The 12,640-nt window shown below is 35.5% G+C and overlaps 2 protein-coding genes across 5 annotated transcripts in view; both read right to left on the minus strand.

Annotated features, from left to right (window-relative positions):
* The window catches only part of arhgef10la (Rho guanine nucleotide exchange factor (GEF) 10-like a), a 183,645-nt gene extending 181,820 nt beyond the window's left edge, over positions 1 to 1,825 (minus strand). For 2 of the 4 annotated variants that reach the window (XR_014532458.1, XM_083535258.1), the window contains exon 1: positions 1,442 to 1,825. The gene's annotated coding sequence lies outside the window, so the exon portion shown is untranslated. The remainder of the gene's footprint in view (positions 1 to 1,441) is intronic. The other 2 variants (XM_083535257.1, XM_083535256.1) reach the window with 1 other exon arrangement.
* A 2,671-nt stretch (positions 1,826 to 4,496) lies between these two features.
* Positions 4,497 to 12,640, minus strand: part of chd5 (chromodomain helicase DNA binding protein 5) — a 46,099-nt gene continuing 37,955 nt past the window's right edge. Inside the window, exons 30-40 of the mRNA XM_083535205.1 lie at positions 12,275 to 12,434; positions 12,105 to 12,184; positions 11,822 to 12,017; positions 11,653 to 11,745; positions 11,350 to 11,502; positions 11,126 to 11,234; positions 9,832 to 9,964; positions 9,556 to 9,751; positions 9,310 to 9,467; positions 8,885 to 9,011; positions 4,497 to 8,430 (exon numbers count right to left, since the gene is read on the minus strand). Of these exons, the coding sequence (XP_083391331.1) occupies positions 8,303 to 8,430; positions 8,885 to 9,011; positions 9,310 to 9,467; positions 9,556 to 9,751; positions 9,832 to 9,964; positions 11,126 to 11,234; positions 11,350 to 11,502; positions 11,653 to 11,745; positions 11,822 to 12,017; positions 12,105 to 12,184; positions 12,275 to 12,434 (1,533 nt within the window). The 3' untranslated portion in view covers positions 4,497 to 8,302. The remainder of the gene's footprint in view (positions 8,431 to 8,884; positions 9,012 to 9,309; positions 9,468 to 9,555; positions 9,752 to 9,831; positions 9,965 to 11,125; positions 11,235 to 11,349; positions 11,503 to 11,652; positions 11,746 to 11,821; positions 12,018 to 12,104; positions 12,185 to 12,274; positions 12,435 to 12,640) is intronic.

Below are 12,640 nucleotides of genomic sequence, written 5' to 3' on the forward strand. Positions count from 1 at the left end.
TCCTGTCCGGTCTCTTGCAATCAATATAAATCAAATATACAATCAAATAAATGAATTTGTGCTGCTGAAATTCATACATGCCAAACAGAAGAAAGTCACATTTTTTAGTCACTGTGATCAAAACCATAGTTTATATCAAGAAATGCAGAAAATGTGCAGCATCATTCTGAAAACACGACTAAACATTTTGATGATTTTGTTTGTGAACAATGACAAAAGGATTTTTCATTCTGATGGGAATGAAATGTTCATTCACACGAATACTTACTTTTGAGAGATGAACTGAGGATTTTGAGAAACGTACAGGCATGAAATCCAATGTGTTGTGCTGTTTGCACAAATTGTTTTGAGAAATGCACTTTACTGCTTTGCAAAGATTAACAATGATCTGAGAAATGCTCCAAAGCAACTGAGAAAACCTGTCAAATGTGAACTCCTCTGTGAACTTTTCTGTGGTGAAAAACTCACCATTAAAAGACTTATTCTCTAATTGTGAACATGTATATTAAGAAAAGGTCTATTTCTTTCTTTGCTTTCAAATTAAGCTTTTTTATTTTTGTTTTAATCTCAGATTATGTTTGATAATGCATAAATATTTTCCTGTAAAGACTATCTGAGAAAAGCAAAAGGAATCAGTAAATGTGTAAAATGTTTTCCTTTAAAAGAAAAAAAAAATACAAATAAAATACATTACTGTAATTTAATTTGTACTAATCATAGTTTGTGATCATTAATCAAATGCTGTATTTTTAATTAATTAAAAACTATAGAATGATATATTTTGTTACTATGTAAAGTTATTAAAATATATTTGTAAACAATCATTTTTTAAGTATATTTTTAGTGAATTTTTGGTTATAATTTTATAAGAATATAATTTCTGTATTAACATTATGTCAAAAAATTGTCAAATCTCTTAAGAAACCTGGAGGAAACTGGACCAATCACATAAAATCTAGCCAACTATTGAAAATAAAGACAAACTGACAGTTCGCAGTGTTAATCATTGTGTCCAGTTTATATTTTGCAAAAAACTTTTTAAAACAAAAATTACCACAAAAAAAAAAATTACATTAATAAATTGACACTCTATTTATTAGATATTTCGAGTTACATTTATGGATTATTATTGCCGTCATCAGCTATAAAGACAAGAACTGCACTCCAAATTTGATTCCATAATAACTTTCTAATTATTATCCAACTATTTAAGACAGCATTATGTTTCTGACAGGTGTGTGTGTGTGTGTGTGTGTGTGTGTGTGTGTGTGTGTGTGTGTGTGTGTGTGTGTGTGTGTGTGTGTGTGTGTGTGTGTGTGTCCAGTAAGTGTTGCAAATAAGAGATGTACAAGCTTCCAATGTTTGTGGAAACTATATATATAGACAGCCTCAGTATGAGTTGGAAAGTAACCATAACAGGACAAGAACTCTGCAGCCTTACCTTCCTATCTCTGCTCAGACTTCCAGAGGAAAAGCTTCAGTGCCTCCTGATAGGCAATTCAACCCTGAACAAGCGTGCATGGACTTCCTGCTACGAAACCCAGCGTATTTAAAACACATCTCCCTCTGACTTCCTGGGCCTCTGAGAGGGCTGTTTACTTTCCCACTCCTTCTTCAAGCTGAATGAATGTCAGTGCCCCTCCTTTCTCTCTGTCCCCTTGCTCACTCTCTCTCTCTCTCTCTCTCTCTCTCTCCCTGTCTCCCTCTATCACTTCCTCTCAATGCATTGTTGTTCATTACCTCCCTCCTTTTCTCTTTTCTACCCCTAACACTGCGTAAAGCTCCAATGAGTGTAAACAGAGTGTTTTTCTCCTGCAGTAGGACCAATGACAAAGCTGTGAAGAGACTCAGAATCCAATCAGAGCAGAGCCCAGAGGCGGGGACATGAGATGGAGAGAAAAAAGAATAGGACAAAGGACGAAAAAGAGAGAGAGAGAGAGAGAGAGAGAGAGAGAGAGAGAGAGAGAGAGAGAGAGAGAGAGAGAGAGAGAGAGAGAGAGAGAGAGAGAGAGAGAGAGAGAGACTTTTCACTTTTAACACAGGAGAGGAGAAATGAAATGACTACAGATTATGCAATCTATTATTATGCTGGATGGATGCTGGAGCTTGACTAAATGACGTTGAAGCAAAATTCAATAGATGGCAAACTCCATCTATTTAATGTGCTGATTGCAATTGATGAAGCAAAGTAGCTTCTGTCCAATTTCTTCTTTTCCCTCTCAGTCACAAAATATAAACCAATGGCAAAATATGAACCAGTTGTGATTGATTTTCCTATTGCAATGCACAATGCAATAATTTTAGTCTAGGATTCCTGTTGATTTGCATTCTCAACAAAAGACTTTTGAGATATTGAGTATATAAAGGATATAACTGTATCGCTAGCTGTTTATCGCTAATGAGCATGAGACCATATATAAAAAAACAACCTTGAGAGAAACCAGACTGAGAAGAGAACTCATTCTTATCTAGACACCGGATATTCATTACGTATAGTTTCATCATTGTTGAGGTTTTCACCTATTCACTGATGGACACAAGTGTAAAACTGTTCATTAATAGTGTATTCCAAAACCATTACAGCAGACCTTCTACAAGATTAAATATATCAGGAGGGCTTTCTACTGATCAGAGACAGATCTATATAAATTGACATACTATGCTTATAAAACGATTCCTCTGACGTCCTGAAGTGGTTTGGACGACGGTCGGATTTACGTCTTTTGAACGGCAGCGTTTAGAGCTGTTTGTATGTAAGATAAATCCCTGTCTACATTCAAATTAGGTAGGTGTGAAAAAATGCTGTAAAGTAAGAATGCTTTCAAAAATAGAAGTGTAAATAGTTTATTATTTTCCAATTAAAAGAATGGATAGTAAATGAAATCTAAAATTCACTGTTCCAAACTTTTCGAAATTTACCTGAGCATCACATCAGGAAACTCCAGTCTTCCTTTAAAATCTTGAGAGAGAGAGAGCCCACTGATAAAGTATAACTACCTTCTGTCTTGTTGCTGTGCTCAGTCTTGCCATAGTGTATGATGTGATATGAAACTGTCTTTTACAAACTCACCTAAGTAGAGCTTGACTGTTCCTCACCTAGTTTGAAGCCTTTTCCACTGCTGTTTCTGTTTCAGTTAATGACCTACATATGAAATTGATTTAAATTGCATACATTTTTAAAAGCGGCAAACATTTTTCGGCCAATTTTTTTTATTTTTACAAAGTAAGTAAAAAGATTTTTGTGTGATTATAGACAGTATGACGTGCAATGTTTCTATCTGGTCTATCTGGGGATTACATTAAATGGAAAGGAGATAGATTAAAGAAAATGTAAATAAATTAAATATAACATTTGTAAAAATAAATAGAATAGAATTTATAACAAAAAAAATAGCATTGCAATCAAATAGAAAAATAATAAACAATATTAAAATGAATTTTTTTTTTTCATTTAAAATCCAGTGTCAATTGACTTATGTGAACTTTTTCACAGCTTGAGGAAAAAAAAAAAAAAAAAATATATATATATATATATATATATATATATATATATATATATATATATATATATATATATATATATATATATATATATATACATGTGCTATATGCTAATCGCTATGTTTGTTAATTTTTTCGAACATAAATGGTGCAATGCATTAGTTGAGCTGTGGTAAAGCTAATGTGGCCAATGCTAATTTGTTAAGTACCTTTTAAAAAGGTTCAGTAGTTGCAGGACAATACTGATTCTTCTTAGCATGGCAGGGAAGTTTGGTTAGCAACTAAAAAGCTAAATCAAACATTTACAGCAAAAATACTGATCTTCCTGACAACTCTGGTTTAGCTGTTTGCAAGCTAGTTACATTTGTTACCTCAGTAATTAACTAGTTTTTATAATAAACATCTATCCTGACTCCTGACAGGACAAACTTGACCTAAATTCTTTTTAACCCATTTTAGAAAAACAGCACTTTAATCTTTAAATATAATTAAAATACTTCAAAAACTCATAATAATAATGTGTGAACATATACAACATTTACCTGAGCACAATCATGTGGATATTTATGGAATAATCCACAGATTGCATGTATCTATCATGCATTGAAATCTAAAAGATCTTGTATGTTTTTCTTTTTTATATATATGTTACATAATAATATATTTTTATATTGTTATTCAACTCTATGACCTAAATTATAGGTGATAGAAAATAAACAATTTAATATTTTGCTTTCATGTGATTTATTATACTATACTCCATTAGCATAGATGCTAGTTAAGAACATGTTGAACAATTTGGACTAATTCTATGCTAACAACTTAACATTTTTAAGTTATTCTTTTAAAACAAATAAGTCAATTCTGTGTTGAATTTCTGTAATTTATTTTAAATTGATGGACATTTTTTTAAGTAGCTTTTTTTTTTTTCTTTAATTAAAAAAAAAAAAAAAGCTTAAGGATATTGTAATCATGGAATCAGATCTTTCTGAATCTACTTTGGGAATATTTTTATTAATGCATTTATTAATGCATTAATTAATATTAATGCAAGATTAAAAAATGACTAGCTTTAAATGAATACATTTTCAGATTGTTGAAATTATTGAAAAAAAAAAATTGTCACAAAAAAGAAATCACAGTAAAGTTAGTTTAGTTTCAATTTTTACAGCATAGAACCAACATTTTGTTTTGTTTTTTTTCTTATTGGAGAGAATTTATTAAAACACATTAAACAAATGCACTCAAGTACAAAGTAAAACGATGACAATTCCACACGTCTTCATCTGTTCAATTTTTTTATAAAACCAAACAGTAACACTGGTTAGATTTCGGTTTTATATTCATAGCATTGGTCCAGGCTTGGCTAACAAAACTCCAACGAACCAAAGAAGTGCACGCTGTGTCGGAGTCATCGTGGCGTTTCACCATGTTTCCATCCAAAGATGCTTTCAAATAAATAAAAATGTGAGATACAGTATATAAACTACACTATATGGGCAAAAGTACTGGGACACTGGACTTTTCCAGCCATATGTGTTTAATGGATGCACTCAATTTTCCCTTCACTTAATAAAGTAGGAGACACAAACTTGTTCCAGCAAAACAATGCTCCTGTGCAAAAATGCTCCAAACTCCATGAACATATGGTTTACATGGGTTGAAGCAGAAGATCTTTAGTGGCCTTCTAAAGAGGTCTGACCTCAACCCTATTGAAAACATTTGGGATGAATGTGAATGCTGACTGCACCCCAGGCCTCCTCACCTCACCTACATCAGAATCTGACTTTACTAACGCCCTTGTGGTTAAATGAGCACAAATCTTAACAAGCACTCTTCAAAATCTAGTGGAACATCTTCCCAGAAGACTGGAGGTTATTATAACAACAAATGGGGATTACAAGTGGAATGGGATGTTCAAAAAGCACATACGAATATTATGGTCAGGTGCCCACAAGCTTTTGCCCATATAGTGTAAATAAAACCACAAGTTTTTCTACAGGAAATGTGACAAGCTGAAAAAAAAATACATTTGACTAAAATTATTTGAAAAATTAGAAAGAATTTGTGAAAGTTTTGAAATATAATTTGTTAATTTTGTCTACTAAAAGAACACACGTAAAAAAAAAAAAAATTCACAGAACATTCCTAATTTCATTGTTCTGCATTTCTTAGCCTAAATGAGGTTCTTTTTCACACTCGATAATCTCAATGCTGATCATTTATATAATCTTATATAAAGCAGTTCACTGAATTGGACTGAACATGTTGGAACAAAACTAATTTTTTTCACAGAAATTGTATCAATTAAAAAGGCATTTTAATAATTCATATATTACTACTGTAAATAATAAAAATCAGTTCTCTGTGGTACCAGAAAAAACTTTAAAAGTGGTTCATATACTAAAAGGGTCTTCTGGGAACACAAGAAATGGTTCTTCTATGGCATTGCTGGGAAAAAAAAGCCTTTTTGTATCTTACTGCCATCTTTAATTTTTTGTAGTTGTTTGTGTAGGTAATGGATGGAAACACAGCCAAAAGCATCTTTACTTGAACTTTAGCCTTCCTGGTAGCTTTTGAAGCCTCGTTTACAGGAATGAAAACACGTCTATTATATTAGACTGAAGCTTTTTTTTTTTTTTTTTTTTTTTTTATTTCTTTACATTCATATTAGCTTCAGTTTGATTGCATTTAACCGGAGCTTGATATCTGCACTACGATAATAGAAACGGAAAAAAACAACAACAAAAAAAAAAACAATACAAACAAATATCATGGAACCAAAAGTACGTACAATCGTTTTGAGGACAAAACAAAAAAAGTTGCGTTGTTTATCGTTTGAATGTTTATCCACTGCTTTTGAGGCTCGCTTTATTTACTTAAGTGGTTTCGCTTAGCTGAGGTTTTTGCACTGTGCGTATGCGTACGTATGAACACTAAACCGCTTTTGTTCTTTTTCTTTTTTTTTTAACCCTCACCCCTGACACACAAACATGAACACCATTCAAGCACTTATACTACACCGTGTGTTGTAATGAGAGGCAAGTCAATGGCAAGAAAAAACAAACTGGAATTGTCTATTAGAGTAAGAAAAGCCATCACGTCAGCTGCACGAGGACGTCAGGAATGAAATGAGGTTTGTCTTGTGTTTAAATTACCAGACTTTTTTTCTTTTTTTCTTTTTTGAAACACATCCAGCTCAGATTCACATTCAATACTTTCGACTAAAACGCACAGGTTTTAAAATGCAAATGCAAAACTGTGAATGCATTAATAATAATAAAAAAAAAATTATTAAAAATAAAAAATTTGTCGTAGTTGTAATGGAGCCAAGCAGGTATTGGACTTTGGAGAAAACATATAGTATGTATGGTTTTGAATTTTCTGTCCAAAAGATTGCAACAAGGCAACAGATGTGAACATGATAAAAGAATTAAACGTTATATTTCACTTCGAGATGATTTTTACGATGATTTCAGGAGTCGTAGTACAGGAAAAAACCCTACTTTTGTGGCAAATAAATGTCATGTAGAACATGAAATGTCATGTAGTTATGAGGTAAAAAAAAAAACAGGAAAATAATAATTCCTATAATGATATGTTTTTAAATCATGCCAAGAGTTTTTTTTTTTTATTATATGAAAAATCGTTGGACTTTTTAACATTTATAGTAATATTTAACATTAACATTGTCATTTAACATGACAAATTTCATGAAAGGTGAAAGAAGGAAACTGAAAAAATTCCCAATTTTCATTAATGTAGTGTTATGACTGATTTATAGTATGTGGCTGAAAAAAAAAAAAAAAAAAAAAAAAAAAAAAAAAAAAAAAAAAAAAAAAGGTCCTAACATAGGATTTTTTTCTGTAGTTTCTGTAATACGACCCCAGCGAAATTCAACACCTGATACACAGTCGAGTAAAGAGAAACAAATCCATTACTGTTATAATACACACTCAGAATACTGCAGAACCAGTGTTACCTTGGAGCTGAAATCCTTAAATAAGATGGAAAAAAGTGCCGCAGCTATTTCATAGTTAATGAATAAGAAAGTCAGGAAAAGTGCCTGTCAGGATCTCTAGTTCGTGATTAGATATTTATGTTCATAGCATCGAGCAGAAGTTCATTTCTGTTATTCAGGAAAAAAAAAAGAATTAATCAAAAATAAAAAGCCTGACAAGATTGTAGGTAACACATTAATAATTCCAAGTTATGGCTGAATAATTCTTACGATGCACTCGAGAGACCGTTATAGTGCACATCAAATTGGGGGGGGGGGGGTTTGTTGGGAGGGGGGGGGCTAATATCCGTATCCCATCATCTCCGATAACCACTAGAGGGCGCATCGCAAGCAGCGTAATCCATAAGTAGGTCACATGACCATTTTGCGTCATTCCCGAATGCACTAGACAAGAGGAACCGTTAGAAGTCGCACCACATTCAAGCTCCGGTGAAAGATTCTGGTGCTGAGCAGAGAGAAGAAAGAAAAAAAAAAAAAAAAAGATTCAAGAAACGTCTCAGAAATGACAGAAATGGCAGGCTTCAAAGATCCGAGAGGAAAAACAGCGTCCTTGTCACGCACTGTCCTTGGATCTCGTAGTAGTTAAAAAAATAACGACAATAAAAATAAAAAAAAATATGAAATCAGAAGCAGGAGAATACCGATCAACTTAGAAGCGCACGATGCTTTCAAGACAAAAAAAGTGCAATTCATAAGATTAAGTTTTATCCAGATGGTGGCAGGAATGTTCCAGAACAATGTTTAAAAAGAGAGAAAGTGTAAAAGAGAGAAAGATGAGGGCTAGTCTTCGATGCAGATGACATCTGAGGGTTTGCTGGGCTTGAGGTCAGGAGGAGACAGGTCTCTCAGAACCTCACTAGACTTCTTGTCCATGTGGCTGCTGGGTGCTGGAGGACCGTTTGAGGACACTAGATAAAATGAAATAAAATAGAAAAATACAATCAGTGCAGATCATGTGCAAGAAAGGGAACTTTTAGCTCAGTGGTTAAAGACTTTGGACTTCTGATCCAAAGGTTGTGAGCTGAAATCCCACCACCAAGCTGCAGAACCCTTGAAGACCCTTAACTCTCAACTGCTCAGTTGTATACATGAGTTCATTGACGTTCTTCTAGACAACGGGTATCAGCACTTTCTGCCAAGCTCACTTCCTCTTACTACAGCAATTTGCCAATCTTTTTTTTATTTTTCTCTCGAAAAAGTGTATTTCTTTATCCATATACACAGTGCCCTCCAAAGATATTGGCACCCCTGCTAAATAAAAGGCTGGGAAAATTGGCTTGAATGTAAGTACATCTTTCTGAATAAAATCCTCATCTGGTTTATGTGCACCTGGACTCCGACTGAGTCTGAGATAATACTCACCACTAACATATGGCCCTAGGGGCATCTGGCTGTAGTTGACCATGGCAGCTCCAGCAGGACCTCGAAATCCTCCTCCAAAACTGTTACTGTACATTGAAGAGCAGGCAAAAGAACCCTGTGGAAAAGGCTAAACACACACACACACACACACACACACACACACACACACAAAGAAGGTAAAGTGTGTAGCTGCTGTAGCGTAAGTGGCAACAGGAACTAACTAGATATAAACTACAATTTGTTGTTTCTTAACAATATAAATACATCTTTTTGTCAAACTGCAGTGGTGTAAGAAGAATCAAACTTCAGAATGGTTGGTTCGAAGGTTATTTCCTACCACAGAAGTGTTATATTGCTTACATCCCATTCTTCCAGACAAGTGATATAATCTTATTAATGAATAGTTCTAAAGTTCTAGCTCTGACCTGTTGGGGTTGAGGCTCCCGGTTAGTGAGACGACTCAGGATGCTCCTCTCAGACATGTGCAGTCGAGCGGATACAGGCGGGATGCGGGACAGCATGGACGGCAGCCTCGTCACATCCGCCTTCATATCGCTCAGCAGTTCCTCCAGCTGATTCAACACTGGCAACAGATTGAGAAGGTTAGCATGGTTTGATGGGAAAGAGACCAAACGAAGCAACGTGGAACTTTATGGCACTCGTTAGTGAACCTTTGTGTAGGACGGCGTTGGCAGGCTTATTTCCAGCCAGAGACTCTTTGGAGAGGTGCTGGTGCGACTCAGCCAGACACTCAACCTCGGCAAAACGTGTGTTAAGCATCATTGCTGGGTGTGTGGAGTCTTGCGTCATGTTCAGGTACGCCGCCCGCCTTAACTGCTCTTCTATCACTAGGGCCTGCTCCAACAGCTGGGGCAGACAGAGAGATGTTTTTCAAGTAGCGCAAAAGTTTTGTTTCTTCTACACATTTTGTGTACAATTGAACTCACCTTGAACCTCCGTGCCAGGAACTTGTTCTTCATTTCCAGGTAGTTGCCTTTGTTCATCTCGGTCTTAAAGGGCTCGTTGAGGATAGCATAGCGTGGGTCGTTCTGGATGTCCTGCCAGCGAGCGTAGCCGTGACTGAGACATGCAGGTCCAGTCAAGGGGCTAAACGTAGCTAATATTATAGCAAATTAAACAACATTTATGTATTAATATGAACTATTGCTTTTTTAAACATCCCATTCCACATTTAGTCCTCATTCGCTGTTAGAAGAACCTCCACTCTTCTGCCGGGATGTTCCACTAGATTTTATGGAGATTTGTGCTCATTCATCAACAAGGGTGTTTGTAAAGTCAGGTACTGATGTAGGTGAGGTCAGGAGGCCTGGGGTGCAGTCAGCGTTCCAGTTCATCACGTTTTTTAGGGTTGAGGTCAGATCTCTACTGTATAGCAAGCAAACTCAAGATCTTCCACACACTCAACTCATTTTAAACCATATATTTATAGAGCTTTAATTGTCATGCTGGAAAAGGTTTGAGTCTCCGAGTTGAAGTGAAGGGAAATGTGGATCTTCCACATCCAAAGACGTTCTATACAATTCTGTGACTCCAGGTTTGTGGTTATGGTTTGGCGAAGAACCAAATATGGTTGGAAAAATCCCTAGACTTTTTTGTCCATATAGGGCATGTCCAGGTATATAAATAAAAGTTTGTTTTTTCTCACTTTGAAAAACTAAATTGACGGAAAAATTAAACAAATTTACCTAAATATACTGTGTTAATGATCAATTGTGATACAGTCATGTGAAAAAGAAAGTACACCCTCTTGGAATTATTTGGTTGGGTATGCAGTTTATGCACCACACATAGGGGGCGCCATTGCGTTTACTGTATTTATTATTGTATTTACTCTTCTTATTTTGGAAGGGGGAGGGTGGGCGCCAACCATGATTTTATATTCCTTAGCAAATGTGAAGTTACACATCAGAACATGATAAAAGCCATCAGGTCAATAGCAGGTCTTAAAACTGAAGTGATGTAAACAGGCCTGAATAAACGAATATGAGCTGAATTCAAAGCTAAACTAAGATAAACATAAATAAAGTAAATAAAAAGTTTAAAAATAATTAATAATAAACACAACAAAACTGACAATAAAACTAAATTATAATCAAATAAACTACACTGAGCTGAATTAACTGAACGTAACTATACTAAGCTAAAACAACTGCTGTTCAATAGCAGCTCTAAAAGCTAAAAAAAAAAACATTTAAACCAACAAGCGTTCATTTAGGATACGTCACAATGCCAGCCAAAAGCCAGTAGTCATGGCGCCGGTGCCAGATGTCGTACATTTTACCAGATGACACGGCGACCCGTTCTTCATTCTGCCACAGAGTGTGCAGTTCTGCGAAGAAATACAAAAATAGCACACTTAGCTATTTACTATTTACTATTACACACATCTACACTGAATTTAATGCAGAAAATAAGACTGAGAGTAATCTACATGTACTACTCACCTGTAAAGCCTCCGTCAGCAATGTTAAACATGAAGCGTGTCTTAACGCCATTTTTCTCATCTTTTTGACTCTCGTCCGCCTCATCCCTTGTTTCTTTTTCTCCATTCAGCTGATTCTCAGTGGCGTCCTCAGACTTGGGCTCATGGGGTGCAGCTGCTAAAGTATTTTATAGTGTTTGATATGTCTGAGTTCAAATTGTTTTGACTACTTTGCAATGTTTTTAAATCAAGGTTAGTTAGAAGATAAGGCTCAGTAGTTTGAATATGATGTTTTTTTAAATAACATTTCAAGAACCTTTCTTACCTTGTTTTGGTTCTTTGTCCTCCATCTTCAAAACAGAAGATGCGTCTTTGTCCATTTTCTCAGATGTGTTCTCAATATCTTTACTTTGTTGTCCTGTAAATCGACATCGTAAAGTTGGCAACCCTATTATTTGCTTCGAAAATTAATTGAAATCTCATTTCAATCTTACCTGTAGGTGGCGCCTGATTGGTGGACTGCTCTTTCTGCTTGACTGTCGGCTGCGCTTGATTGGTCGAGGGCTCTGATTCCACAGGTGAGTCGTCTTTCTTCTCGCTGTGTTCGTTTGATTTCTGCTCACCGCCACCGCTTTTCAGTTCTTCTCTCTCATGCGTCTTTTCAGGAAAGGACTCGGACTCTTTAGATGTCTGAGAAGATGGACAGAATTGTTGATAAGAAAAAAAGCAAGAAACATCAATATAGCAGAAAGTGGAGGATTTGTTCATTTCAATCACCTCAGATTTGATTGTTTTCGTTCTCTCATGTTCAGCATTGTCTTTGTCTTCTGGAGGAACGGGACCACTCTCAGATTTGTCTGTTTGATGGAAGAGAATAGCGACTTTCGTGAAGCTGTTTTCAAAACTACTGGCACTCTTTTAAAAGTGTTTTAGAAAGTCACACTTGCCTGATGGTACCGGGGTGCTGGGTTGAGTTGGTGCAGGACTGGCTGGTACAGGAGTGTTTGGGTCTGAAGAGAGACTCTCTGTAAGCTTTTTCAGCTCCAGACGTGTAGGAATCATGTCTGGAGTGCTGTATTTGCCATTCACGTGCTCAAACTCCTGCACCTACACACACACACACACACACACACACACACACACACACACACACACACACACACACACACACACACACAAATGTTAATATGTCAGAGTATATATATAGTGAGAATTCCTGTGAATTCAAATGACGTTATAGCAATACTGAGTTCTTAAAAATATAACTTTTCAGTCATGTAAAGGATGTGAATAGGACATGATGTTAAGCAGGA

The sequence above is a fragment of the Silurus aristotelis genome, assembly GCF_946808225.1.
Source record: "Silurus aristotelis genome assembly, chromosome: 29".
NCBI lineage: Eukaryota > Metazoa > Chordata > Actinopteri > Siluriformes > Siluridae > Silurus > Silurus aristotelis.